Raw genomic sequence first — 27611 nt, forward strand, 5'->3', positions numbered from 1 at the left:
TACTCATCCTGTTTCCACAAATCTAACCAGACTTTCTCCCCCCTCCCCACAAATACACAATTGAAGCCCAATACTTCTGGTCTGTTCCTGCTAGAACATGGAGAATAAATCAGTCTCACAAGCAGAGGATAGGATTACAGCTAGCATTGCCATTTTACAGAGAGGAATCTGAGTGTCACAGTAAATTGCTAAAGCTGTCTGAAGTCTCCAATTCACCAGTCCTGTTGTACTCAGCTACAGAAGAAAAAGGAGCTACCATTTCCAACAACAGTCAAGTCTACCCCTGCTCCTAAATCTAACATGGTGAATCAGAGGCCAGATCTGCTACTGCCCTGTACAAACAGACAATAAGCCACCTATCTCATAACCAGACTACTTTTCAAGTAATTGACTATGAACTAGGAAGCAAGTAGGTTCATTTCATAAGGGGAAAAAAAAAAAAGTTTCACTAGTCACCAGGTAATAAACATTAAGCTATCGCAGGTAGTGTTTTTCTAACATCAAAAAGCAGTCTGTCCTAGTCCTTATCATATACTCTCCACACTGAGAGCTGTTTTCAGGCTCTTTTGAATCACAAAATTGTTATTGCCATGTGGATTTTATTGTTACTTTGCCAAAATTCATTTAGTTTTTCAACAGACTGCAGTTCCAGCAGTTAAGTGTTGCATGTAAGCTCCGTGCCTCAACCCGATAGGAGGCTAATGCACACTGCCAACTGCTCCTAAGGATCATGGATGGATTCCTGGCATCTCCAGTTGGTTGGGGAATAGCAAGCTTAATGAGAAAAACCTCCATATTTCAATGCACCATAAATGTACCCAAACACAAGGGTGAGTTTCAAGAGGATAAACCCAAAGTACAGTATACATGTGATGAGGTTTCAACACAGTATTATCAGCTAAACTTGAGCAGCACAGAAACTTCCCTACTTCTACAGCAACTATATATTTATAAATTGTGTATATATGCATACACACACACCTTTTCAACAGCTGATACTACTGAAGAGATAATTCCTGTGAGAACAGTAAAGTTACCTCCTAATAGCTAAAAAGTTCAATGTAAGTTGAGATCTAACTGTTCTTTATTCCTGTCTCTGAGAATGACTTCTGTGACTCTGAGATAACTCACTCAACCCCCTGAGCATGCAGTTTCCCTCCAGTTACAGACGAGGTGTTACCTCTTCTAGTGAGTGCTGAAGGTCAGACTTCAGCGATATTGGGAATAGCAATAAGGTCTCTCTTTCCTTCATTTGTTCTTTCTCACCATTTTCTTATTTCTGTTGAAAGTGGTGATTTTTCTAACAAGTGCTACAGTTGTGTGTAACTTAGGGCTTTATTACTACATATCACAATACATTTATCTGAAAGCTTCACACATTGGAATTTTCTGATTATATATGAATTATGGCTTTCGTTTAAGAAAAATGTGCATTTCTAATCCTTTAGCTGAAGAAAGGAATTTGTAAATATTAGTATATGCTTAGAGCTCAGAGTCCAGAATACAAAGAAACATCTCTCCGTAGCCCACAAAATTAACAGTTTTCTTAAAATGACATTCATTTAAAGGTGACATGATTATTCCATAGCAACAGAAAGTATGAATGGAACACAGTCAACCACAACCAAGCTTTAATCTGGCTACCAAGGACGATAACAAAAGGGAATAAGGGCACAGGCAGGTAACCTATGCCCTTGTTTAAGAAAAACCTTTAAGTTTATCCTGCAGAGATTTCTAGAACTTCCCCTGATTTCCTGTTCTTTACTTATATGTACCATCATCAAATTATACTCTGCTATTTTAAATCCCTGTTCTCTAGTGGAAATGCATACTTAATTTTCTGGGCATCTGAACTCCTATGTACATTTTATACTGCTCCTTGAATGAGATGATACACCATATATAATTTCATAACTTGTTGATAAGTAAAGTTGGTCATAATTCTTTTCCTTATAAAGATTTGTACTAAAAAATAGCATAAGTCATGAAGTAATTGACTTCAAATAATTTTCCTGAAATTATTATAAATGAAATGTTGCATCAAAACTCCTGAAGCAAGTGGACATCTCTAAAACAAGAAGTATGAAAAGTGATTTTTCTTTCTATTTTCAGCACAGAAAAAGTAATTCTGTTTCACCGGCTACCACTTGTTTCTAAGGTTTCTCTGCGTCCAAATAAAGCTCTGCTTCCATCCACATTAATACTATTCAATTCATTTGGCATGATCTCTGTTATGTGAAAATAAAACTCTCCAACCAGCAGCTGAAAGTTGAGACTACAATGCTAACAGCTTTAAGCCTTAAACTCCACTGGCCGAAATCCTATATCCAGGCTTAAACTTGAATCAGACAGTCTCTAACTTGAAAGAAAAACAAAACAAAACAACACCACATTTTCAAAAAAAAATAAATAAAAATTCAGGAAACAAAAACTTTTTTTTCTTACACAGTATGTAATTAAATAACGGAACTTCACTGGCACAGGATAACAGTAAAAAAAAACATTTGAATAGTTACCTATAAAAAGTTTTGGAAGGGATATTGGATCTTGTGTTATAGGCTTTAGATGAATTATAACTGATACAAATCAAGAAAGGAACAACTTTGGTAGGATAGATTGTCTACTGTGCATTGTGCTGTAACACACCATCTCCTTTAGCAATTGGTATTGGCTTTTTAGGGGAGGACAATGGGGTGAATAGCTATTGGATCTGAGTTAGCCTAATAATTTGTATTCATCGTTATGCAACCTTTATATTCCATTTTCACTTTTAAACAGTTATCTTCAATGAATGTGGAAATTATCCCAAAATTTCAAGTATTTCAGTAATTTGTATTATATAAAATTAGGTAGCTCTGCATTGTATGTTTTCATGCAGTTCTTATCTAACCTATTGACCTATTGGATTATTTCGTTATGATCTTCTAAGCCATCTGAAAATGAAAAATGAACAGTGCATCAGATAACTGCTTAAGAGGACAAAAAAATTCTTTGTTCAAAGTTAAAGAAACTTTTTCCAGCTTGCTGCAGCATACTGTAATTTAGCTTTGAGCCAGTTATTAAACAAGACAATAATATTATAATGGAAATTGTTTAATATACATCATTAATAGCAAAGTGCCTGCTTTCATTGAAGTAAAAATGTGTGCTATGAGCAGTTTTGAAATGAATATTTGATTCCAATCTTCCCTTGTGCATTTAATGACATGCTAATTTACATTTTAATTACTTCCTGAGAAATCAAAGCATTTGTTGACAGTAGAACATAATGTCAACTTCACTGTGCACTGTTGGTGGATGGTTAATGAACTTAATTAGATAATTAGTGATGTTAATTATCCTTCTATTTGAAGATAAAGATGTTACACAAATAATGCACTTTTCAAAGAAATACCATTTTATGTTTGCTTATTTTAACTTAGTTAACCCAAAAAGCAGGTAAAAGATCAACAGAGTAATTAGTAAGAAAAATATTTGTTTAAATAAGAATTGTGATTATGCTTCAAATATATATATGTATTTTAAACTTCATTTCACCTACCATGGACTGTTAAGATGAGCTTGTCCATCCTGCATCCTTACTGTTATATCTAAAATAACAAGCTCATTTCATCCAACACCTCTTTGGTGTTGGATGAAACCCACATATTTCCGCACCTTAAACATTCTCTGATCTAATTGCCCCAGTATTGTTTGAAAACCCAGGCTGGTCAGCATCTTTCTTGATTTTACAGTTGGTTATTGAAAGATGCTGTAACAATACAGGAAATAAGCAATTAGTGTTTGAAAGTGCTGATCCAATATTAGCAGTTGAACCAAATGCTAAGTTCTACCACTAACCACCTTGTGTGATCATGGCGAAGTCTCTAAATTCATGTCCATCAAGTTGACATAAAGCTTCTTTCTTACCAAACTCAAAAACCCACTGACAGCATTTTGAGCTAATGCTGATTTTATGTGCTGGGGCCAAGTATTCTACACCCCAACAAGGGTCTGTAGGTGCACCATCAGTCTTCAGTTCAACATGAAACACTTCTGCTTGAAAAGTCTTGTTTAAAACTACCCTCTAAAATACAGACTTTTGCACACAAATGTCTGACTCAATAGTTTACGAATATGATCTAAGAATATTAGTTTCAAACAGGTCACTTCTCAGTGTTCCCTCACACTTAATGCAAAACACCAGTATATATGGCTGCAAAAAATGGGAAGCAAGATTGACAGCCGCGAGTGAATGAAGTCCCAGAACTCTATCACCCTTTGGCAAAGGAATGTAATTAATGAACCTAAATGAGAGAGGACAGGCATGATCAGGCCTGCTGTACCACTCAGGAGGCTGTGCATTTCCTGGAAAGCATAACAACTATATCTACAGCCCTGAGGCAGCATGTCTTACAGTTGTTAGAAGTATTCTGCTTGTAACCTTGCTCAGGCATTCATCCTCAGGAAGAACCTTAAGACACTCAGCATGGTAGAAGCTGACGACAGATTTACAATTTACTGAAATCGTAAATGGTTGGCTACAACAGTCTCTTGCAGCTTGTTGAAGACAACAAAAACAACTGGTCATTGCTAACCTAAAAACTAATTACATAGCCTAAGATTCCAACAGAAAAATGAGGGGAGAAGGGTAGGGAACAGGGAAGGCAGAAGAGCAAGAGATCAGAAGACTTGCTCTGAAACAGGAAAGTCAATGATTTTGAAAACTCTAGTACTGTATTCAAGAGTTTTATAGACCCTCCTGCTGGTGAGCTTATCCAACTCTGTCACCTCTAAGTGCTAAAGGAGCACCTGACTTTGTATAGTGCTCCTCTTGCCCCTGCATGGCTATTCAGACTTCCAAGAAAGCACAAGGTAGCAACTACCAGAAAAAATAGCACTTCCACTCCTAGAAATGTGATCAGACTCTTCTTTCTGAAAGCTCATGCGTTCCAGACAGAGACCTGAGCAGAGCATGAGACAGCAAAACAGATCCAGGAATATGGAGAAAACACAGCTGTATTTGGTCGCTCGTTCTGGTATTTGCCATCAAAAAGCAGGGAATCACCTTCACTTGCGTTCTGCCTTATCATCAAGAAACACTTTGTTACTGTGAAGGTGACTGAGCACTGAGGTTGCCCAGAGAACTCGTGGAATCTAAATCCTTGGAAACACTCAGAAGCCATCTGGACACGGTCCCTGGCAACTTGCTCTTAGGGACCCTGCTTGAGCAACAGGTTTGAACAACATGACCTCCAGGAACCCCTTCAACATCAACCATTCTGCAATTCTGTCATCTTTTCCTTCAACATATGCATTTAAGATGAGAGGCCAAAATATAATACTGAATTAAATTCCAAGCATTGTTTGACATTATCTGTGTGCTTTCCATTACAGACATTTTGACACTATTAATAAGTGACTATTTTCATTTGCCAAACCCTAGTTAGGTTATTTCTATATTGGTACAGCAACAATCACACCAAAAGCCTAATCCTATTCAGTGTAGAGACATCCTTAAAATCCAAAAAAAACCCACCTCAGCTAAAATAAGACTATATGAAATTTGCAGAAGCTTTATGTTGCATTAGACAGGAATCCCATTTACTTTCAATTTTTGTGCTCACAGCTTCCTTTGATACTGAGAATCCCACCTTTTTATCTTTGTTGTGAAGTGTATGAAGAAAGTGAAGAAAGGATGGTGGAAGTGCAAAGGAATTCATTTTCTTCCCCCTCAATTTTTATCTCTGAAACTCACAGCAAGTCCTTTCAAATATAGGCTGGAGGGAAAAGCAGGGAGAGGGAAAGTGGAGCAGAATATTTGGAACTGTAGCTTTGCATCTCATTGAAAGGAACAATTTATCAGAGCTACAGCGCTGTCAGTCTTTGACATGATAAGGAATAACACCAAATGAGTAATGTTTCCTTCAAACACAGCTCCTTTAATTACAAGCCCCTTCCTTGCAGAAGAGAGACAGAAGATGCAGAAACACCAATTTCATGCACTTGTGCCTGAATAATGTCTCCGTGCTGCCTTTTCCAGATGGCAACCTTTTCACTGGAGGAACTAATGATGTGGGCATATTTAGGGAAAAACCAATAACGGAGTCTTTAACCTTCAACAGCAAAAAGCATGTTGTACAAAATGTTCCTTGGGATACATTTACAAATATCAATTACATTGCTCACTGAGGTGTAATCAGCTGTAATAATCAAAATTAATTTTAAAAAATAATTAAACAGACCCCAGGGCAAATAGTAGATGCTCTTGCAGTATGACATCACAGTCTACATATGTACCTGGGAAGAACTTGCTCACTGTAAGCAGCAACATGATTTTAAGGAATGAAAAGGATGCTGTGGCATAATGAGAAAAAAACTACAGCTCAGTCAGATACTGACTTAGGTATTACTTAGAGTATCATAGCCTTACCGATTAACACGCCTAGAACTGAAGCAATTCACTGGGGATAAAGCTTCAACCTGCTGCAGCTTAAGCTAGAGGGTTAAAACTCCCTAAAGTGATGCTGTAACAGACTGTCTCTTCAACAGGAGGAAAAAAAGACCTTGATACATTCAGCATTGCAGTAAGATGAGAATGCCCAATTCTGAAGTGCCCCACTGAAACAGTTAAGCTCTGAATATTCTGTCAATTGAGTGCTGCTGTACCCTATAGCTACTCTAGCCCCAACATACACAACTAACTGGTGTGTTGTTTGTATTCTAGACAAATGACCTGCTCTAAGGAACCTGCTTTGGCAGGGGGGTTGGACTCGATGATCTCTTGAGGTCCCTTCCAACCCCTACAATTCTGTGATTCTGTGAAAAACATAGAAATTGTTAAGACTGTCAACCTAAGTTCTTTACATCAGTGAATATTTCTTTATTCTGCATTTCTACTGTGACCATGACCATGGCTTACTATAGCATCAGAAATTATAACATAGCCTTGACTGCTAAAACTTCTGAGATATCACACACAGTAAAATACGTATTCTTACAGTACTCCATTTTATAGCTAGCAGTGTAGGATTCACCAAGACTCATAAAACTACACAACATCATACAAAAGACTACTGCAAATAAATAAAGTGAAAACGTGTCTCGAGACAGGCACAACCAATTTTGTCATTAGAGCCACAGCCTGGAAACACAAACATTGTGTTTCCACCCAGATAAGCAGGGAAAACCTATATGGCTTAACCATTCTCATGAATATTGCCCACACAAGTAGCTCATGAAATCAGATCTCAGTGGCTTCCAAATCTTCAGTTTGCTCTCTGGCTATTCTGTTCTCCACTCTGCCACCAAAAAGATATATCACCCCATTTCTCTTTTGTGGCTTACTTTTTAAGTTTGATTTTAAATATTTAGAAAGCTGATGGAGTTTTTGAACATCAGACTTAGTCAGATTTAAAGTTATGGATATTACCATGCACCTTGCCATGCTGGGGCCTCAGTTGCTTAAAAGTACACTGCTAACAGACAATGTTGACAAGCAGGATTTAAGTCACTAAATTCAAGGTACAATAGGAATATGAACATTATACAGATGACCTGACAGACTATTAATAAATCCAGTGAGTAGAACTGAAGGCACAACTTTTCAGCTTGCATTTCTACACAGACCTGGATTCCTAAACAACACGGCATGCATGCAATTTCTCCAGCAGAAATACCTACTGTTGCACACAGAAGGACAAAGAGCCTCTAGAAAAAATGTTTTCCCACTCCATGTGAGCTACACAATCACTCCATACATGGGCAGACCATCTGTTGGTCTAAAGCTATTTCACACTATGTCACCTTCAGCAGTGATGTTCTGAAACTGACCTAATAAACACTAGCTGACACCTCTGTCCAGTGCTCATGAGTGCTCCCCAGTACTGAAGCAAAAACACCTGACCTGGCCTTCAAGAGTCCAGCACAGCTTATTAAGTAAAGGTCTCACCTTACTCACTGAAATCTCTACTTTTAGGCAAACGCCATGTAAAGCTTTCTGGTCCCTTCCATCCAGGGGAACAGACAAAATTATTCATAATTGTCTCACTCTAGTCTTAAAGTCTAGGAAAGGAACCTTAACAGCCATGGGTGTCTAATTTCCAAAGGAACACACCAACAGACATACACAGAAGCCTCACAAGTCCAGACAAGCTCTCCAGAACCATATCAAAGGCAGAGAAGGCGACAGAGACAGAAAGGACAAAAAGGAGATGTTACCTCAGATTTGTATGTCATTTCCTTTGTATTCCGGCCAGGCATCAGCCTAATAGCTGAAGAAAGACTTTCACTCCAGGAATTGTGCTTGCTCTGAGATGAGCCAGGCCCTCCTTTATTTTGGAGAATTCTCTTTTCAGATGCTGTGAGCCAAAAAGGAAAAAAAATAGAAAAAGAGCTTGTAAGACTTGAAGTGGAGCTTGTTGGGAGGTTTTGTGTAATGTGTATCAGTCTTACACAAGATACAACATGGTAGCACCTCACTTCAGCTGGCTTGTCCTTTTCTTTACAAGAGAGGTGAATTAACATGTGCTTTTCAAAAGCCTTTATTTAAAAGCCTCACTGAGGTCTGCCATATACCAGCATCACTGGGATGCCCCTTTTCACCCAAATATCCTCCCTCTTATTAAATTCTCCTGTGGGATACATTTGTCTAAGTACACCTCTCTTTCTTATGGTACAACACCAGCCCTAACCCATCACCAGATGATTATAGAAGGGCTGGGGCACGACACAGAAAACAGTCACAGTACTGGATTACAGAAAATGAGAACCTGTTTCATCTAGCAGGTGACATGCAGAGGAAGAGTACAACCAAGGAATTAGCAGCTCTCCATTAAGCACTGCAATATCTTTGGTTACTACAACGAGTGTTAAATAAAAGAGCAGAGACCTAGGAAGTTTTGCCAAGCTTTTGTCATCATTTCTTCCCATAATGGAGTGATCTCAGTTATCTTCATGTCCCTCTCTCTGTCACTTCCTTTTACAGAGAGATCCATCTTGTAAATGTCCTCCAGAGCCTGCCGCCTCTGAGAGATGAGCTGCTTCCAGATGATTTCTACTGTTCTCAGAATCTCCTGATGGACTAAGAAGCAAAAGAAACTACAAATGAGTATTTTTTGTGTAACAAGTCAAGCAGCAGATAAATCAAAAGCATCTAATTTTGAACAGTTCTGGTCCAGAATAACTGCTGGAGTGCATAGAGTTGCTCCATTCTGTCCAGTGTCTACACACATCTTAAGCCAGACCATTTAGTCTAATACAGAAAAGAGTAGGACATTTCTTTCATTATATTTCAATTCCCTGAATGAAATGAGTAGGAGTGACAGATGATTCTATCTGGTTCCTGTCTTGGAAAACCATCTCATCAGAAGTTTGATGAGCTTATTATCACACAGTTTTAAAGCACATAAAGGCCATTCCTTTATATTGTCAAACAAATGTCATCAGAAACAGTAGGAGGAAGGTAACCAAGTCATGAAAAAATCTGATACGGCAACAGGGGCTGTACAAGGAAGTGCTGAGCTGTTTTGCTGTCTTTCCCTGCAAATCAGACTGATCTGACTGCTTCATACCCAAACCAATACATTAAAAAAAAAAAAAACAACAAAAAAACACATCTCTGCAGTAAGGTTCAGCTGATAGCCCACACACTGAATCCAGCCCAAGTGTTTTCATTGTTTTTTCTAAAAAGAACCACATGTTTCTTTCTGTGTAGAACAGCTACCAAGCTACATAGGTCTTGAAAAGAGAAACAGAACTCCAAATAGCAGGTAGTTGGGCACTGATACTGGCCACAACTTGGGGAAAATATCTCCAAACATATCCATTACTCCTGAGGATGTGGGGTATGAATTTGGAATAAAAACATACCGTGTAAAGACACAAGCTATTTTTAGCACAATCTTCCTCTCTGTGCTGTGCCTGCAGTGCCTAAACACTCTGAAGAAGGAATTCAGCAGCACTTGCACAAGCTGCTTGGATAGCTGTTTAGATCAGGCGCTTTCATACCCTGTAAGCTGAAGCCAATGTGCAATAACTTACCATCATCTGGAGTAGGTAGGCTGCCTTTCTCCTCTTCACTGGGTGCAAGGAAAATTTGGTGATGAGAAGCCAGTCTTGGTTTGGCATCCACCCCAAAACCTTCTGGATAGCTGTGACAAAAGAAAAGGAGAGCAGATGTAGAACAAACCAAGGACAATGAAAAAGCTAGTTATTTCTACTCATCCACTCCTACTTTATTCATGTAGCAGGCCACATTCCCAGGCTCAAAGGCCTACATCAATCACATGACACTGCAGAAATTACAAGAAATGGGAATTAAATCCCTGTCAGTCTGATTTTCAAACTCAAAGCATTCATCAAGATCCTATGAAATCACTGTGTTCTACAAGCCTTATCCCTGCAATCCTTGGTGCACTTTACCTACTATTTACCTCAGTTAGCTCGAGCACAGGGTTGTACTGAGGTATCCAGATTGCACACAGGATGCTCAGGGGAGGTACAGGAAAGCTTTGTGCAGTCTCTTTGCTCCGAATTTCTTCACTAGAATTATCTCTCATTGTTTGGGAAATACTGCGTTGCCATATCCTACAGATGATCTGTTCACTTAGTCTCATACAGTTTATAAAGCACTCAGCATAACAAGGCCACATACTTTAGCACCTAGTGTTCGCCCTATTTTCACTCTTCCCTAAGCACCAGTATTAGCCAATGTAGGAGTCAGAGCCACCTAGATCCTTGTTCTGACCCACTATAGCCACTCATAACACACTACATTATTTCAAGAGTAAATAGGCACCACTACAAGTGAGAGTAAAGCCTCTTGGGTATGCAAAGCTGCCTGTTTTATTTCTGGTTTTCTTTAAAATGCAACAACTCTGATTCACAGGACATGCTGTGTTTGGCTTTTGGATAATATCATACTTCTGTAATTTTTATTGTTGTTAATATTTATACTCTTACTTATATACAAGCAATCCTTACTCCATCTCCACAGTTTTTGTCTAGAAATTATTATCTGACTGGAATAAGAATAATCATGGAGCTATAGAAAACCTCTGGAACTGTGGATCATTTCCATTATGATACCTTACCGCTGCATTCAGTTCAGCACACCTAAGCAGCACAGAAGGTTTTCATTGAAACAGCAAACATCAAAGTGAATAAAGCCCTGGCCATTATTTGCTTCTTTTAAAGAAACAGAAGTGTCCAAAAACAAACAAACAAAAAACAACAAAAGCCAACCTTCCCCAGTTTACATCAAAAAAAAAAAAAAAGGTACCTTTGACACAAAACCTGTAAGAACGACAAACAGAATACCTATGAATGTTCTAGTCCTATTTAGTCAAGGGCAAAACTCCCAACAATTTCAGCAGAACCATGACTTTATAATTCATATCCAAGTAACAATAACCGAAACAGTAAGATTCAGAATATCAATGCACTACTTTATGTATGTTTTAAGTGTACCCACATAAGAATGACTCCTGAATCAGAACAACCATCTCCCTAAACTACCCCAGTGCAGATAGCTCAGAAAATGGCCACCTGCATGCTTGTGGAATGATTTTACATCCCAAAATTTCCAGATTCTCATTTTACTGGTGTGCTCATGAGCTAGCTCCACTGAAATCAGTTGAGACTTGTTAACTGCAGTTTACTCCAAAGTGAGTGAGCTGCTAGAAAGGCTGGGTGAGTAAAACAGATACACATAAATATCTTAGTTAATACAAAGCAGCAATTAAACCTCTGTGCAAATTCAAGGGTTCTTCTTAGACAAACCTGCAAGCTTGCCTGAGTGCCTCTGAAATGAAACAACCTTTTCAAAATGAAAGAAATGGAATTGAGTGTTATTACCATCTACTGCGCCTTGCTTATTACATCCACAAATATGCCTACTAATCTGCCTCTAAACCAGAGAGGTGGTAGGAAATTCTCTGCTCACCAGTGTTTCAAGGAGAAAACAGTTTTCTGATTGAAGAACTGTACCTCTTCCACTTTCTTGCTAAAAACCAATCATTTGTCCCCAGAACAGTGAGCACATGAATAAACTTTCCCTTGAAATTAAATGATAAAATATTACTTTTTTTTTTTTTTTTTTGTAAAATGTACAAGGGAAAACAACCATCTTTCCCCAGGGAGCTTTATTCTGTAACTTCAACAGACACCAGCTCAGACAAGAAGCTCTGCCCAAGGCAGGCAGCTGCAAAATGGTGCTTTAAATCCCCAGAGCACTGAGACCCAATAGGCCAAAGTCTTGCTAGGATACAGTACAACCAAAATCCTTAGTCTAGATGTATCCATCTCAATCTCAGCATCTAGGGACTCTCCAAATTGGAGATTACTTAAACCTTGTGAAGAAAAAAAATAAAATAAACATGCAAGATCTCCCCTTCTGCACCCGCTGCCATAAATTACAGTACAGAGAGTTAAGCAGAAGTCATACCAAGACAAACATTTGTACCTGCACGAATTCAGCTGGCAAAGGCAGTGCATTAGGCAGACAACAAAATTATTACTTGAGTTGTAAGTTGCAAAAATAATGTCCCACTGCTCCTGTAGAACATTGAGAGTGTTCAGGACATTAAACTTTTCAGGCAGTGACTGTTGTGGTCTGGACAGGCAGTAGAGGATGGCTCTGTTTAGACAGCTGTACAGGGTACTGAGGAAAACTTCCTTTTGAGAAACCATGCCTTCTAAGACCTGTGAAGATACAAAACAGCAGTGTACTTGGCTTGTTCAAAAAAAACATCTTCCCCAAGGATTCACTCCTCTTACTTCATTTAAGCTGTTCTAAACTTATTTCGGCAATATTCCCCCTAACTACCTGTTAGGCACAAATTCAATTTCCCTGTAGCTCTGCTGAAGTCCTTTGAATTGTAGAAAGGATTAATTTATTCTCATTCAGCAATATATAGATAGGCAGCAGAGTACATGGGAAAGAGCTAACACTCCCTTCTTTATTCAGCAAAATCTAGCTCTGATTGTCATTTACAGCCATTATCAGCTCATGCAAGAGAACAGAAATAATCAGAATCATTAGATTGCAGCCAACTTCTTGAGATTTGTTGAATCACCATCTCAGTGTGAAACAGATAAAATGTTTATAACAGTTTGAAAAAATCTTTCATGTGTCTCACCCCCATAATCTGTTTGGCAGTGAAGAGCAGGATTTGCTTGGGGTCAGCAGCAAACATTCTGCTGCTCAGCTTCTCAATCAGCTTCTGAGCAAAATAAACAACATTCATCACGGATACAGATGCAGTTGATTCTGAAGTGCCACGAGGATCACTGCTCCCTGGAGATAATACAAGAGAGTTGATTATCATGCAACAACTTCAAATGCAGTAAAATATAATGTAAGATCTGAGAATGCCAGAGTTGAGAAAGAACAAAATCATGTCAATGTATCAGAGGTGGGACATGTCTAAGAAAACTCTAGGTCTAGCAGAAACGTGTTAATTAGGTTGGGTATGACTGCTCCATCCTAGGGACAGAACCAATCCCACTAAAACACTGTCCTGGAGGACTAGTCCAACCAATGACTCAGAAAGTAAAGCAACAACAACAAAGTTACCAGGGTTGTTTCCAGAAGCACTTAAAGATAAGCCCAGGTTTCTTTCTTGTTAAGTACTCCCTTTTAATGTTCAGAATCTGTTCTCAAAAAAAGCTCTAGAAACAGAGTAAAACTGCAGTAATTTCTGTATGTGAATTTATGACAGGAGTAAATGGACAGGCCAGCCTGATGAGCTGAGTTCTACCTATTGTTTCCAGGCTTGTCTAACAGGGACAGCTAAATGCCAAATATCAGCTACCTAATGATCTGAACCTCACCACTCACCTCTTGGTCTTGTTTTCCCCTCGCCTTGGCTGATAACATGGAAGACATCCATAGCAGAGAGCAAGACTTTTGTCTGAAAATCTCTCTTCTGCTCACTGGTGGCATCCTCTGGAGAAGCCTGTACAGTCACCATAAAAACATTACTAGAGCAAGAAAACAGCAAGAAATCAGATTCTGAAAGTCACACTCAGCCTCTATTCAAGGGCTTTTGATTTCACTGGATCTTTGGCAGTTTATAGTCATCAAAGATTGGGATTTGGTAAAAGTTTTGCTCAAGGTAAGAAGTAGAGATTCCAAAAGAAATTCAATACAACCTGAGATAGTTCAAAATGCCTAACATTTCCTTTAACCCCCTAGGCATTGCTTTAGGAAGAGATGTGGAAAAACAGCACAAGAAGAAAGAGGAGAAGAATTCCATCTCACTTCCACACTTCAGCCTTTGTTATGGGCAGATGAAAAGCTGATGCAAGGTTAACAGTTATCTTCAGCAGCTAACCCAAAGTAACAAGTGCAGAAAACTTCTGTACTACGCTGTGCAAAGGCAAATCAGTAACTCTCATAGAAAGGATACAGGTAGTCATAGGAGCCACTCTATTTTCAATTGTATCATGATTAAGCCTTGGGAAGTTATTATGTAAGCCTTTAGGGAACTGCTGCTTCACAATGTGATTTAACTCATAAGATGACAATTGCAATAAAGATTCTTGTGTTTGTTACTATTTGTCTTACTAAGCTAAGTCTGAGCTACCCTTTGCTCAAACAAATAATGACAGGACAAGGGGAACAGTTTTAAACTAAGGGGGGAGATTTAGATTGGAGGTTAGGAAGAAATTCTTCACTCAGAGGGGGGTGAGGCACGGAAACAGAGAGCTTGTGGATGCCCCATCCCTGGAGGTGTTCAAGACCAGGTTAGATGAGGCCCTGAGCAACCTGATCTAGTGGGGATCTAGTGGTGGCATCCTTGCCCATGGCAGGGGGGGGTGGAACTAGCTGATCTTTAAGGTCCCTTCTAACCCAAGCCATCCTATGATTATATCTGGAACACCTGAACTATTGACAATTTGTTGATTGACTCTTTCCAGTGCTTTGAGTGGTTGGAATTCATAACCTAGGTTCAGTTGTTACAGATTTTATTAATCTGTCCTAAAAAAGGAGGAAAGAGATGGTTGGTTTTGGTTTATTTGGTCACTGAAAAGAAATTCTTGTCTCAGAAAACAGTACACAGGAATGCTCTGTGAAATATTCTGTTCTCTCTAGAATTCAAGGGCTGCTCTAATGACGTGCAGGCATTACTAGTGAAAGGGAAAATTTTCATGCCTTACTTTAATGTTAAATGTTGCCTGAAAAATGCCTTTGTTGGAGTCTAGGTGTAGCATGAATGCACAGCAGGCAAAAAAAGAAGTCTCTTCCTTGCAAGAACAGGTAGGAGGAATTCCATTCTATTATGTATGCTGTCCGGATCTGCCAGGAAGTAATGCATGCTAAGAGCTGTGATCCAGCCTTATCCTGGACTGCTAGAAATGCTTACTGAATACAATTCTTCATCACTGTTAGCCCTTCGCTAGGCTACTAGCAGGATATCTCCTGTCCTTCCACCCCCAGAGCAAAGCAGAGCAGCAAAGCCTGAGGACTACAACAGAAACCTCAAGAAGCAGCTCAAGTGGATGTCCTTGTTTGTTTGCTGGGATGTTGAGGAGACTGTCCATCAGGAGGATGCCTATGAAATCCCACACTTGTTTCTTGGCAGGGTGTGGCAGGAGTGGGAGAGAGGAAGAATCAACACAGCCTTTCCCTTCAGCAATGGCTGGACCTTCAGGGGACAAAAGACCTTCAGAACCTCCCTGTAGACACAGACAAACACGCAAGGGATTTTAATAGTTATAGTTATAACTCCTTTAAGTTGACTTTTCCTCCTGGCAACACATCTGAAGGGCTTGGACTGACTCACACACACATACCTTGGGTGCTCCAGAATGGAAGGCAACCATCGCCAAAGTTTTCAAGAAGTCAGGACAGTGCCACACTGGATCTTGAGTGTAACTATGATAGATCAAGCACAGAAACTGGATAACATTCCCTGGATAGTTAATCTCGCAGGAGGCTTCTGCATCTGCAATGGGCTGAACACAGACAAATGTGCATCTAGTCAAGGCTGCATTCCACATTCAGATAAGGTCCTTTCCAGATGTTCCCTAAGCAGCTAAGCAAACACTGCATGGCCGCAGAGAAGTCAGAAAAGGCACAAGTAGCTAACTCCCAGCTTGCAGACCAGGTTACAGAAAGGTTACATATCTTTATCGCCAAGAATGAGCAGAACAGGTGATGCTGTGGATAAGACCCATCTCTGTGTTCAGGGTTAGTAAACATGAGCCTATCACATTATCTGCTATGTAACAACCAGGCCAAGAGCTATGCTGATGCTTTGAAATCCCTGCTTACTTTTAGACTTAGTACTGCCTGTGAGGGCAGATGAAAGCTAGAGCTTACAGGTGAAGATCGCCATGTACATCAGGTAGTGCCACTCATGTTGCACTGTCCTTGCTATAAGATGCTTACCTTGTCCACAGTGACTCTAACCATTTCCAACAGTAAAGCAGCTGCCTCTGCACACAATCCAGTTTTGAGGACATTCTCTGTAATGTGGTGTTGCAAGATCCACTGCAACATAGAGTCAAGATCTCCCTACAACAGGAAGAGATATATTTCAAGAATAGATTGTAATTATTTATGCTACATCAAGAACAATGCTTGCTCTCCCACATTCGGAAAAAAACAAAACACCACAACATCTTCACCTCCACCTGCTCCTCCCTCTCCTATCCTATTAAATGTGTTTCTCCAGAATAACATTAATAGATTGTCCTCTTCAGAAAGATATCTTTGTTACTCCTGGGGGAAAAAAAGCCTTATGGCTTCTCATGGCACCAGGGAAAAATACACAAATCCACTAATTCTGAGACTTTAATGAGTACTGACAACATAAAAACAGACAGAAAAACTAATTGGAATTACCTTCTAACATGCATTAGTTAAATGGTACTAAAGACCTACATGAACAAGTTTGCTCAGAACACAGATTTCCTTATATCAAACTTAATTTACTTCATCTTTTAAGTGTGGATGGCTAATTTTATCTATCCCAAAAACTAAATAGGGTTAGATTGCCTGGGAATCCTCTTATGGAAAAGGCCAGAAAATGACAAAGTAATAAAGTAATTGCAGCTTCACACTTGTCCACTATGTTTTTCTTACCTTGGCTGTTTCAGGTGGTTCACAATGTGGAGTTGCCAGAAAGAGCCTTGCCACCAGCAAGTAGATCTCAGGGATGTGGACATGATCGGTCAGACATTTTTGCAACACAGAAAATCCAAAAATCAAGAAGGGGCCATTCTCAGTTACTGAAGGATGAGTTTTTAAATTATCTGTAAAGGAAAAGAAAATGAAAACGTTCTGAGAAAGTCTCTAAAAATGAACGCCATATTGGAAGAAGGACTACTGACCCAATTTCATCCTCCTTTGTCTGTGGTTCCAGGCCACTCAGGATTCTTCTAGACTGCAATATGAACACTTCACAAAACTTCAAACAGGAGATTCTCCCAGAATTTTCCTCCCTTCTCTTCCCTCTCTCATAACCACAGGTCTAGTTATCAAAATGCAAACTGAACAAATCTTAAAGAAAAAGAAGGGTTCACTGTACAAGCTGACATCTGAACTTCTCACATGCTTACGAACTAGCTTGATTTTAAGTAAGACAGGAAGACCCATCTCCCTGCAACTTCTAATCAGAGATGCCAACTACAGTGCAATAAAGCAGCAATGTTTTCTACCTTTCAGCACAGAAAACCTGAAGTACCAAGACAAGCTTGCCCTAGAAAGCAATACTAATTCTTGGTCTATCGAGATTAGTGGGAATTCATCCACTGAGCTTGATTAAGGGATTGTTTCAGGAGCATTAAACCAACACGTACCCATTAGAATATTCAACCCTGTAGAGCTGTTTTCCAGCCAGCGCCCAGCCACTATCCCTTCCTTGAATTTGTTTAGCAGTGAACGATTGTGGAGGAAGCACAGAAGTAGTTTCATCCCCAGCACAACCGTGCTAGAGTGCAGGTAGCTCTGTGTGAACAGCAGAAACCAGTCTGACCCCAGTGCCAAAAATGTCTCTTGTTGTGCCCTGGAAAAGAGAGGGAAATAAAAGAATATGAAAGGAGACATAGGAAAAGACAGTGAGGAGATTTTATTTAAAATTATCTCTAGGTGATTCAGAAGCTCAAGCTTCTCTGGAAAAATTCTGATTAAGGTTTTACCACAACACAGAATCATGAAGACTTAATGACATACACAGCTCAAGCCACTTCATTCCCACTAAATCCAACCTTTTATTACAAAACAAAAGCTCATTAACATGAGGTTCCCTCTGAGAGTGCATATCAGTAACTGTTAAAAAATACATCATAGACTAGGTCTTTCAACCTAGAACATTCAGAATTCAAGTTTAAATTTTGAAGTCAAAGACACTTTAACAGATGGAAGTGCAGTTACAGCATCCAACAACATGAACTCTGCCTTTTAGTTACACAAGGTAGAACTATAACTGTGTGCTTATGACTGTGATACAGGGACACAAGTAATCCCAAGTTATATTCAATTGATTTTCAGTAACAGCTGTGATTTTTTTCCAACCCTTGCAACTGAAGAAGAAACAGTATCTCCAAGTTCCTTCTTTGAGATCATTTTCTGAAAACACTCAACATTTTCCAAAATGGAGATCACTGTGAATCCCAGACAAATCACTGCCAAGACATAATTCTGAATCTAGTCTGCTCTTACTTACCATTTTATTGACACTCAGATATTACCGTTGTGTTTAGTCATTATCAAACACCATGAAAGACAAAACCTAGAAGAAAGAGTCACTTACTCCTGCCTTCCTAAATTGTTTCTACTTACTCAGAGGACAGATGAGTTTTGTCCGAGCAGATTACATCTAACAGCATCTTCAGTAACTGGTTTCGAAGCCAGATTGTCTTCCCAGATGTTTGGCTTAAGGCTACAAATATCAGAAAGTAATAAAGAGCAATGAAGAGACAAAACACATGTTCCATTGCTTTGATGAACAACCTTGTTTGCACCAGATTAGCCCAATGGAAGTACTTATAGCAGCGTTATGCAGAGTAAAAGGATGCAAACATCAGCTTTTAGTCTTAAGAATTCCTGCAAAATCAGAAACAACCAGTGCTTAAATTGTAAAAGTCCTGTCTTTAGAGCTTCTTGAAACTCATCCAGACTTCATGTTGAATACTAATCCACATCAAGCAATCTCAGGTTAACTAGAGAGGGAAATGCAAACAGGCAATGACATTCATGTCCTAGCTATGATGTCTGTAGGTACAAACCACAGTTATTAGTGTCTCCTTAATATATTGTTTGGAGGTGCAATAACCGATACAGTCTAAACTGAAAGATTGCAGAAAATGAAAGAGCCAGCTGACTGGAAGCTCCCCCCCACAAAGCAGACATAAGTGGATGGATTTTTTTAGAAGGTGCAGAGCTCCACATAATTATTTGCTACAACTACAAGTGCAGCAAAGCATTCTTAGAAAATCCAGGACGCCAAATGAAAATTTATTACTCCTAACATCATGGTATACTGGTTTTGGAGGCAATTTCAGTTTAATTGGCCTTTATCTCAGTGTGTATTTGTGAAATCCAATGTTGCGCGTAGATTCTAGACGAAGTAGTTAAAGCACTGCTGGCTAAGCAGAAAGGACAAAAGCGGAACTCCCTTAGAAGGAGGAGGATCATGCTGCAGATCAGGCCTTCCTGAATATACACAGCAACTACCACTTCAGTATTCTTCACATGAGGACTTTGTAGCAATATAAGTTTTCCCCACAATTTCAGGTCACCTCCATGCAGCCTGCCCCTTGCCAGTCATTTGAATTGTGTCTCTTCCCACCACTAGAGGCAGAAGCACTACATTTCATTTAGGGTTCATTGTGCCCTGGGGAAGAGGGAATGCACCTAGCCATCCATGAGAACACGCACACACCAAAGGCAGTTCCTCACCTTCACTGGGTGTCTCAGCCACACCTTCCAGGCAGAGCTGATTTTCATCCACAGAAGAGGGTTTCAAAGTGTAAACAAGGAACAAAGCAACCCTTCCAGAGAGAAGGAACCAGTTTTGGTCAACAGAATGAACGATGTTCATTTAATTAATTTGAGGTTACATATATATCTCAACAGTAATTAACAATGACTGTTAATGGTGACTGCTTGAAATTCTAGTGGCTGCAGAAATAGGCTTGAAATAAGAATGCAAAAGTTCATAAACTAGGAAGCAAATAAAGAGGATATCACTCCCCCCAAAAAAAAGAAAGAAAAAGATACCTATAAATGTAAGTTATGTTTATTCTACTATGGAAGAGTTTTTCTGTTTATCTATCTTCTAATTTTAAATGCCTTTCACCCTCTAGACAGCAAAACTGAGTTAAGTACTATTTATACAAAGCTGGGGGTGGGAACAGATTCTGAATTTGTAGCATTTAGATATTACTGTCATTATCACTTGGTTTCCAAGCACACAGTGGAAAGCAGAGAACCCTCAGCAGCTACTCAGGGAGGAGGACTGGCAAATGCTTTTCATCTCTAGTTTGAGAGAATTCCTATTAACGCACCCCAGAGAGCAAAAATCCCTGTTTCCCTCGTCTCGGTAGACTAATTGTTTAGAAGACAAATGCCCTTCATCGTGCTACGCCAAGAATTCTCTGCTGCTGTGTAGGTCAGTTTAAGTAAAGCCTTTTGGACTGCCTCAAAGAGAGAGTGCTCTCAGAGCTTGTTTCATGTGAGTTAATTGGCACGTTTACATGTGGAAATAGTTTGGTATGCTTCAGGAAGTGATATTTCAATTTATTTCAGTGACACTACTTCCCTTTACTTAAAGATAAACAAGTTCCCTAACTTTAAGTGGGCTGAAATATGTCTAAATGAACTTCTGAGCCTAACCCAAGCTGGAAATGGGTGCTGACCTTGCTGGAAATGGCTAGCCAGCGCCCTGAGCTGCCCAGAGCTGCTGGAAAACAATGAAAAGTTGCTGTAGGGTCAGACCTAAGTTCTTACACACTGAGGACAGGTGGATCAGCCACAGGGCCTCATTTAAGCAAATCGAGTTATAATCTTGCTATGGACTTTGCACATTGCTTAGATTGAGCTAGCTATTTATTCGGTCAAGATAATCGCATAGAAGCTCAAATTGCCATGGAGTTAGTTTGCTAGACAACAGAACAGTGGTTCCCCAACTGTACCAAGCACAGCGGTGTATCGGAGCTAGGGCAAGCACAGGCACAGTTGGAAAGTTGGGGAGATTTGCAGTAGTTTGTTTCCCCGGTGAGAGTTGAGTGTGACAAGGTTTCTACTGCATGTGTTTTGTAGCCATTGCTTTTACACAAAATGGATTTACGATTTATACATGCTTCGGAAGACATGTATGAGCTGGGGGGCCAAAGGAGCTTCTGCAGCTTCCCGTCCTTATCGAGGGTTTACAATCAGGAAAGCATGAAGGTCACAGTGTTGCAGAGTGGGGACCTTGCCTCACATCTGAGCTAGGTAAAGTGCACCTTGTCAGGACAGAAAAGATATTGTGGTTTGACAATTGCATTTATCACTATTGGAAAGGTCTGACTTGTGTGAAAAGGAAAAGTAATTCACGTTCCTTTCTTGCCTGAGAGGGCATCCTGCAGCCAGCCACATCAATTGCCAACGTCCTATTTGTCTTCAACAGGGCCAGAATTAATTGTTCTGTATTACACGAGCCCCTCCAGGTCTTGGGCTAGGATCAGAGCTCCAGTGCGGCAGCTTCCACGCTATGCACAGGGGATTATTCAGGGGATTTTCTGAGCTTGGGCCAAGCAGCGTTTCATGCGAACATGACCATGATTCCAACAAGCCATGCAAGTCAACCAATATACATGAATCCATGGTAATTACCTGGTTCTACAGGTAAATGTGAAATACACACTTAGCGCAAGTGCATGACCTCCTGCCCACAAGAAGGGCATTTCTTAAGGGACAGAATACCACTTGTTCTGCAGGACTGGTCCACATAGCAACCTCCAATAGATGTGCCAAAAATCTGGGACCAATAGAAACCCCAGCACTTTTCAGCACTGGTGAGAGCCTGCTATATTCTGTTCTCCGGGAGCTGGGAGGATGGTGACATCTCTATCCACTTACTGAGCACCAATAGGCCTGACAACCAACCAAAATTACCAAGGAATAACCATTCATGAGCTTTTAAGAAAAATGATCATGTACGCTCCTTACCACAAGACCAATGTGATATACTAAATCCATTAGTCATACCTCTGAAAAAAGAATAGGCTAACTCATAGAGCTGAGGGTAGGAATATGCATACAGACAGTTTCACAAAGAAGCTGGCTAGCAGTAAGTTCATGTTACTTTACTCCACAGTAACTACTGGAGATGCTTGTCTCTACATTTCATTTGGTCAAAGACAGAGCTATAAAACAGCTGTCATCTGTGCAGTGCATTTCCCTTGAGCTGAGTGGCTGTGCATAATACTGTGTGGACCTTCCTCAGTTCATAGGCTATAGGCTGATGCAGCTGGACTGGGGATATAAACTGGAGCATTGTTTACATTCTGTGGAAAGTAAACAAGTATTGAAACACTCCATGAAATCCTGACTATTGCACGTTTAACCGATACAAATTCAAAAACAAAAAGTATAGTTACTGGGATATAGGCCAAGCCAATGGGATTTGGTACATAGCCATTTAGGGCCATGCTGCAATACTTCATAGACAGGCTTCAGTGAGAACAAATATTAAGTACAGATTGTGCAGTCCCAGTCATAGCATTGGGACTATTTGTGCCATCACTGTAAGGGTTGTCACCCAACCTGTGAGGATCCTCACACACAAATACAAGCTTGGACTGAACTCTATTTTGAAGGCATGAAAGTCATTAATTACCAGGGACTTTGGAGTTGATAGAGATTTGGGGCTCCTATTAAAGACAAGGTGAGAGAAGCTCGGGAGAACAGGTCATTTGCAAACTGAGAAAAAGCTACAGACTTGAATGTTACCTGAGAACATCCCTTGTGTTAAAGTATCCTTGCAACTGGTGGGAGAGAATAGTGCAGGCCACAGTGATCCTGGAGTCACTGATTTCAGGATCATTGAAGAGGAAAATGAGCTTGGGCACCATTTGCACCTGGTAGGCAACTTCAGCATTCCGACACCCATCTCTGCGTAAAAGAACAGGGACTTTTAAAAGCTTTTACTGGAAAGAACAAAACTTGCTGTGTTTCAGCTAAAAGGTTTCTCAAGTTGCACTGATGCTTTGCACATTTGGCTTCTGATGTTGCCTTGGCAACTGATCAAATGCTGTCACACAAATTGAATATGTGTCAGCAATGGAGATCTGAAGACTTCTTTGTGCGTTTTCCACCCTTTGCATCTGCCCTCTCCCCCGGAACCTGCTGCATTTCAGCGAGTTCAAAGAAAACAACATTATTGACTTTTCAAGGAGTGAGTTGGTAGTAATAAACACTATTCTTGTAAAACACAGCAAGGGACATCAGACAGCTCTGCAGAGATCTTTCTGGTGCCAAAACAAAGGAATCTAGCAACCTGCTCTATTCAGCCCCTCTGCCTTGCTACATCTCTTCAGACGCATTTAACTCCAGTAGAACCACTATACTATTTTAAAAAAATCCTCCTGGTTGTATTCTGGCTTTAAACAAACAGAGAAAGTTAATTCCATGCTCTATTCAAACATTCAGATTTCTCTCCCCAGCATACATTTTAACTTTCTTCAAACATCAGAGGTTCCATGTGAACCAGGTCACCAAATAGCTTTTCCTAGTCTGGTCCCATAGTCATTTCAGAGGCTGATCAAATCACTAACTCCAGCCTTGAAATTTAAGAGTAGTACAGAAGAATCATTCACTTCTGGGGTCCACTGATTACAACTAGGATTGTGCCCTCCACATACGCCTCACAGTCACAGCCACGTGCTTCTGATTTAGATGCTAGCTGCATACCTGGAGGACTGCAAGATTTCCGCAAGATGTGAAAAAAGAACAAGATCAAGGTTCTCTGGTGCTTTCATCCAAAGCTGAAAGACAAAGGAAAGCAGAAATTTTACTGCTCTGGTGAGCTGAGGGGACAGTAACCTGTGGCAGAGAATGAGTAACAAACAGTTCAGGTGGGATAACATCATAAACTATCATAGTCACATCTGAATGACAATCTACAGAATTCTAGGTTTTATGTAAATGCAAAAGAATTAAATTATACTGCAAGAGTGCACTGTAAAGAAAACTACAAATAATATTCACAATATTGTATCGATGGTTTCTGCAGTTTTGGAAAGCGGAACACAACAGAGCAGTAAGTACATTTTTGGAGGCAAAGAAAGAAGGAAAGGATGCCTAAGTACATCCACTTGCAGGGCTCACAATTCATTTATAGGAGAGCAGGAATATCACAGCGCTCTTCTGCAGGATATAGAGCCAAAACCAGGCCACATTTGAAGAAAGTTCTCACATACTCCCAAGTAAGGGAGATTTTATTCCAGACCCAATAAATCCCAACCATTTTGTGCCATATAGATATTGCTTGGAGGGAAAAACAAGAAAGGTGGAGGGGAACAGTGTCTGATTCCACTGCAGGGATACGACGGATAAGGAGAAGCTCAGAGCCACAGACTATTTCTCACCAAGGTAAGCTATCTCCAGTCAGGCACTGGGGAATCCCTGCCTGTGTGAAGAATTTCTGCTCCTGAGCTCCTGTGAGGAGCAGGCCCTCAGGCTCTGCAGGAACACTTCAGAACCTGGACCAGGGCACACAGAGCCACAGTGCCAGAGCAGCAGCCATTCCAGGAGCCTGCACCTCACCATGTGAGCAAGCTACGCAGCAGAATATAACACACCACTCCATCCCAAATATTGGAATCAGGAGGTGCTAAGAACAAACCTCATACTATAAAGGCATCTTTAATACAGTCAAACGCACAGTTTTACCTCGAAGTTGCAGAGAATGTACTGGAATGCACTATAATTCTTGATGACTGAAGACTCAAAACCAAGTTCAGCTGTGCCCACTAGGGAGAACATTAACTGTAAAATTCTGTTGTTTAACAGCTGTGTTTTCCTCTTCAATAGGTATGCTAGCAACTGGAAAAAAAAAAAAAAAAGACAAGTATTTGCTGAGTATAAATCTGTAGTACTGTTTTTAAACGTGTCCAGAGAGGGGCTACAAAGCTGGTGAAGGGCCTGGAACACAAGTCTTATGAGGAACAGCTGAGGGAACTCGGATTGTTTAGTCTGGAGAAGAGGAGGCTCAGTATTTGGGCAAGTAGTACTTAAGATAAATATATTCATAGGAATCAGGATCAATCTATGAACAATTATGAGCAATTCACAAATTGGGAAAATGGAAACTTTATAATTAATCATTAATGAAGCTCTAACGTTAACAGTCTCTTGCTTGGAACTCTCTCTGTTCCATATTTATGCTGTGTAGGCTAAGCAGAGTCAAAGTAAGTGATATTGAACTGAAACTTCACACTTCAGCCTTAATCCAGCCAGTATTATGCATAGTGCTTTAACTTGCCCTGGTTCTATCAAAGCCCTGAGACAACCAAAATCTTTAGTCTGCACAGCTTTCAGGTTTGAAAGATGAATTTAGGACAGACCTAATCAATCTCGTTTGAAATGCAGACAGCACTTATTTATCTCAGCACAATTCCTAATACACAGTGAAGACTGAGACGTAGGAATTCACTGTCAGACCTACACTATGCAGTGTGTAAAGACTGTAAAATCTTAGGTTGGATGAGCCAAAGGGAAGAAGCAGACCTGCCTGAGAAGTGGTCTCTTGTGGGAGGGATAAAGTATGGTGGCAAAAGCTGAACTCACAGATCTGCTGCACTGACTTTACCAACAATAGTCTTCTTAGCATTGGGAGCATGACACCTTCCATTATTAGATCACATCTGACAAAGATACATCTGTCCTCACCTTCCCATCAGGAGACGCATTGTTATAGAGGTTTCCAGAAATTGTAAGCACAGGATTTAGAACACTATTCCATATTCCCCTCTCAATGATCCCATAACTTACACAGTTCCAATCATATGGGCTGATAGCCAGGATATTCTTGGTTCGTTGCCGTTAACAGGTTTTAGGATAAGGTCCCCCTAAAGGAAAGACGATACCCAGAATGAACAAAAAGGCTACCTACCTGGTATCCACCCATATGTCTCATCAATTTTTCACTCATTGGGCTACTGTTCAGGATGGAGTTCAGGACTTTGACAGCTGCATACATTGTGTGATCATCACGGGCCATGGCAATGAGACCCAGGAGAATGGAAGGGCCTCCAATGAAGTTCAGGCTAGTAGCTGCTGGAGAGGACTTGAACACTCTTACCCCTAGGAAATTGCAATATTATTCTGTCAAGAAGTTATACAAACTACATCTGTTATAATACAGAGATAGGACCAACTCTTAAAATAAAAGAATACACGAAACATTAAAGCATCGTGCATTTACCATATTGGCCCACAGCAACTGATCCAATAGTCCGCGAGGAACCTGAGAGGTGTCCAGCAATATTTTTAGCCAGGAATATTGGAGTTGAACTGTCCCGAGAATTAATCCCAATCTAAAACAGATCAAAGACATTCTAGGAAAAACTGTGGAAATACTGGGAAGACAAAAAGCAACGAGCATATTTTAGAATATGAAAAAAAGTGCTCTGCATATGAAAACCAATATTTTTCTTCCAAGTTGATTGTTCGGACAAACATCAACCCACCTAAAATATCCCACAATTCATCACTTTGTCATGTCAAAAGCAGGCCTGGCACGGGCAAGAAAGCAATGATAGCATCTGAAAGGTCACTGTGAAGGCTTTAAGGAAATCAGTTATCCTTAGACCTCAAAACTATGGCATCTGTTGCTGTTTCAAAAAAGGCTTTCAGCATTGTGTTCACACTATCCAATCTATTTCTCTCTACAGATGAAAACTAAAACCATGAATAGAATAGAGTTAAGGAATGGGAAGAGAAACTCAAAAAAAATCACCTAAGGTATGGAAATAAGAAAAAGTCACAAACTGTGCTGAGGGAAACCAATGAGAAACAAGCGAAATTATGTTAAAGACAAATGAGGAGAATGTGTGACCTCTTTGGCAACCAGCCGGCCATCCACTTCATTGTAGGAGTTCTTTATATCTTGAATTGTAGTGAAAGATGAGCACATAGCATTGATTCCAAAACAAATCTTCTCTTCTGCCACCAGCAGTGTAGGATTATGCTCACTGTACTGGTCCTCACCTAAAATGAGAAACTATAAACCTCTGAAGGAATTTTGCAAACTCAGCATGTAAGATAGGAGAGAAGCAGCTGAAAAATAACTGGAGGACTTAACTAGAATCAGAAAAATCCCTGACTCTGCAACCCAGCCCATGGCAGCTTGCCAGCACAAGCACCAGAAGATGTGCTTGGCTTGTCTCTTCTCGTGTCTGCTTTGTGTAGATCCTACATGCTCTCCCAGTATCTCTTGAAGCTCAGAAGTCCAGAATAAAACTTTCTCTGTTCACACAATACAAACAGTCTGGACAGAGAAAACATTTCAGAAGCCTTCCATGTTACTGTGAACTTTCTCAGGGGTACTACGAGCTAGGATTCATGTCAAAGAAAAAAGGAGAGAGGAAAAAGTTCAGAGCTGCTAACTGATAACATGTGGGAAGTTTCTAAAAAG

General features: G+C 40.1%; 1 protein-coding gene across 1 annotated transcript in view; it reads right to left on the reverse strand.

The window, feature by feature from the left end:
- The window catches only part of WDFY4 (WDFY family member 4), a 127455-nt gene that overhangs the window by 66666 nt on the left and 33178 nt on the right, over positions 1 to 27611 (reverse strand). Inside the window, exons 21-39 of the mRNA XM_035538924.2 lie at positions 27033 to 27184; positions 26400 to 26511; positions 26088 to 26278; positions 24866 to 25018; positions 23885 to 23958; positions 22925 to 23086; positions 19889 to 19980; positions 18770 to 18869; positions 17788 to 17993; positions 17072 to 17241; positions 16376 to 16501; positions 15778 to 15939; positions 15463 to 15660; positions 13820 to 13937; positions 13119 to 13276; positions 12443 to 12681; positions 10021 to 10130; positions 8870 to 9061; positions 8200 to 8339 (exon numbers count right to left, since the gene is read on the reverse strand). Coding sequence (XP_035394817.1) covers positions 8200 to 8339; positions 8870 to 9061; positions 10021 to 10130; positions 12443 to 12681; positions 13119 to 13276; positions 13820 to 13937; positions 15463 to 15660; positions 15778 to 15939; positions 16376 to 16501; positions 17072 to 17241; positions 17788 to 17993; positions 18770 to 18869; positions 19889 to 19980; positions 22925 to 23086; positions 23885 to 23958; positions 24866 to 25018; positions 26088 to 26278; positions 26400 to 26511; positions 27033 to 27184 — 2855 coding nt within the window. The remainder of the gene's footprint in view (positions 1 to 8199; positions 8340 to 8869; positions 9062 to 10020; positions 10131 to 12442; positions 12682 to 13118; positions 13277 to 13819; positions 13938 to 15462; positions 15661 to 15777; positions 15940 to 16375; positions 16502 to 17071; positions 17242 to 17787; positions 17994 to 18769; positions 18870 to 19888; positions 19981 to 22924; positions 23087 to 23884; positions 23959 to 24865; positions 25019 to 26087; positions 26279 to 26399; positions 26512 to 27032; positions 27185 to 27611) is intronic.

This window comes from Cygnus atratus, chromosome 7 (assembly GCF_013377495.2).
Source record: "Cygnus atratus isolate AKBS03 ecotype Queensland, Australia chromosome 7, CAtr_DNAZoo_HiC_assembly, whole genome shotgun sequence".
Classification (NCBI taxonomy): domain Eukaryota; kingdom Metazoa; phylum Chordata; class Aves; order Anseriformes; family Anatidae; genus Cygnus; species Cygnus atratus.